Source organism: Protobothrops mucrosquamatus, unplaced genomic scaffold (assembly GCF_001527695.2).
Source record: "Protobothrops mucrosquamatus isolate PMUCROS unplaced genomic scaffold, P.Mucros_1.0 scaffold47, whole genome shotgun sequence".
NCBI classification, from domain to species: Eukaryota; Metazoa; Chordata; class Lepidosauria; order Squamata; family Viperidae; genus Protobothrops; species Protobothrops mucrosquamatus.
The window spans coordinates 1,456,510-1,458,454 of NW_015386429.1; the positions used below are offsets into that span (position 1 = coordinate 1,456,510).

Below are 1,945 nucleotides of genomic sequence, written 5' to 3' on the forward strand. Positions count from 1 at the left end.
TTAATGGAAGAATATTTCTGAATAGTTTTGCCTTGGTCTGTACCTTTAGCTATATTGACATCATTTAAAAAATACCCCTCACAATCTTTTAAAAGGTTTTTTTTTTCCTTTTCCAGGAATGTCCTTTTAAAAAACAAACCAACCATGAAGATATCTACATACTAAACTATTCTTGACTTCCATTGTTGGTGAGAATGAGGTTGCAGTTTTGTTCCTGAGACACTTTGCCACCACTGTTGGGTAAATGAGAAGCGGTTGGGTGATTATGCTGACATTCCAGCATGCATTTGGTAGACCTGTGGTTAACTCGCTCCCTCTCCATGTGTCTGCTTCTACAAAGCTTTGTACTCATGATACTATGCTTTCATTCTGCCAGTATGTGCCCCAAAGGTTGCCTTTGTTCTCATTCTGGAGGTTTGAATGTCAGCTGCAGCAATGCGAACCTGAAAGAAATACCCAGAGATCTTCCTCCTGAAACTGTCCTGCTCTATTTAGACTCCAATCAGATTACATCCATCCCAAATGAGATTTTCAAGGACTTGCACCAATTGAAAGTCCTCAACTTATCCAAAAACATCATTGAATTCATAGATGAACACTCCTTCAAAGGAGTGGCAGAAACCTTGCAAATGCTAGACTTGTCAGACAACCGGATTAAAAGCGTGCACAAAAATGCTTTTAACAATTTGAAGGCTAGGGCTCGAATTGCAAACAACCCTTGGCACTGTGATTGCACCCTGCAGCAAGTCTTGAGAAGCATGGCTTCCAACCATGAAACAGCCAACAGTGTCATCTGTAAGACCTCCGATTTAGATGAACATGCTGGGAGGCCATTTCTCAATGCAGCTGATGCTGACCTATGTAATATTCCTAAAAAGACAACAGATTATGCCATGCTAGTCACCATGTTTGGCTGGTTCACCATGGTGATATCCTATGTAGTTTACTATGTGCGGCAAAATCAAGAGGATGCACGCCGGCACCTGGAGTACTTGAAATCTCTGCCAAGCAGGCAGAAAAAACCAGATGAAGCAGATGACATTAGCACTGTTGTATAATGCGCCCAAACCCAGTGACAGACTGAGGTAGCCATTAGATATGGAGAGCACGGATGCCAGCTATTTCTTTCTAACATTCATGGTCAATGTGTTAAAGACTTTTTCCAATTAAACTGAATTCTGCCACTGTCAACCTTTCTTAAAAAAAAAAAAGATGTCTGTTTTGGGATAATAACAGTACTCTTTTATTGTTTCTCTGGTGGTATTCTAAACCAAGTGAACTAATATGTAAACACTAGTTTAGACTCATTCCACTCTTTAATAATGAGATTTATTTTTTTAATTTAAAACCAAATAAAAGCTAAACTTTGAACCATGTAAATGAAGAGTAATTTATTGACCCAAATGCTGTCTTATAAGCCTTGTTTTGGCTATTGCTATGTGGACAGATCACAGATTTACAATGATCAAAAATAATTTTTAATCAGTACAATTCAACATTTCTGAAATTGGATCTCTGATATATATATATCTAAATATTGATATTTATTGATATATTTATGAGATAGTTTATCTTATTATATGACATAGTACCATTTTATGCTCCAAGAATATACATAGTATACAAGTGTAATTTAGATATTATTGAGTTAATGTCTGGTTAGTTCCAAGCTGCTGAATTCAAACGGTCCACTTACTATTGATTTTGGCATTCATATATTTTTTTATTCTGGCTGCCATGCAACACCGCAACTTTCCATAACCTGGTACTGAGGTTTTGAGTTTCAAGTCTTATCTGCTGTGGATTTGGGGAATTGATTTCCAAAACATCTGGTGAATATTGGGAAGAGGTTTATTGTAACAAACATATTGTTACATTTGAATAGATGTATACTGAGTATTAGAATAGTTTTTGTTTTAGCTTAAAAAAGACCTTGGAGAATTTA

The 1,945-nt window shown here is 36.6% G+C and overlaps 1 protein-coding gene across 1 annotated transcript; it reads left to right on the forward strand.

The window, feature by feature from the left end:
• The first annotated feature begins 281 nt into the window (after positions 1 to 281).
• Positions 282 to 1,525, forward strand: LRRC3B (leucine rich repeat containing 3B). The gene has a single exon (XM_015811723.1). The coding sequence runs from the start codon at positions 282 to 284 to the stop codon at positions 1,056 to 1,058; it is 777 nt and encodes a 258-aa protein (XP_015667209.1). The 3' UTR covers positions 1,059 to 1,525.
• The last annotated feature ends 420 nt before the right edge of the window (positions 1,526 to 1,945 follow it).

Bases quoted from the DNA above. Each gene is read 5' to 3' on its own strand.
- LRRC3B (XM_015811723.1), top strand. From the start codon at position 282: ATGCATTTGGTAGACCTGTGGTTAACTCGCTCCCTCTCCATGTGTCTG.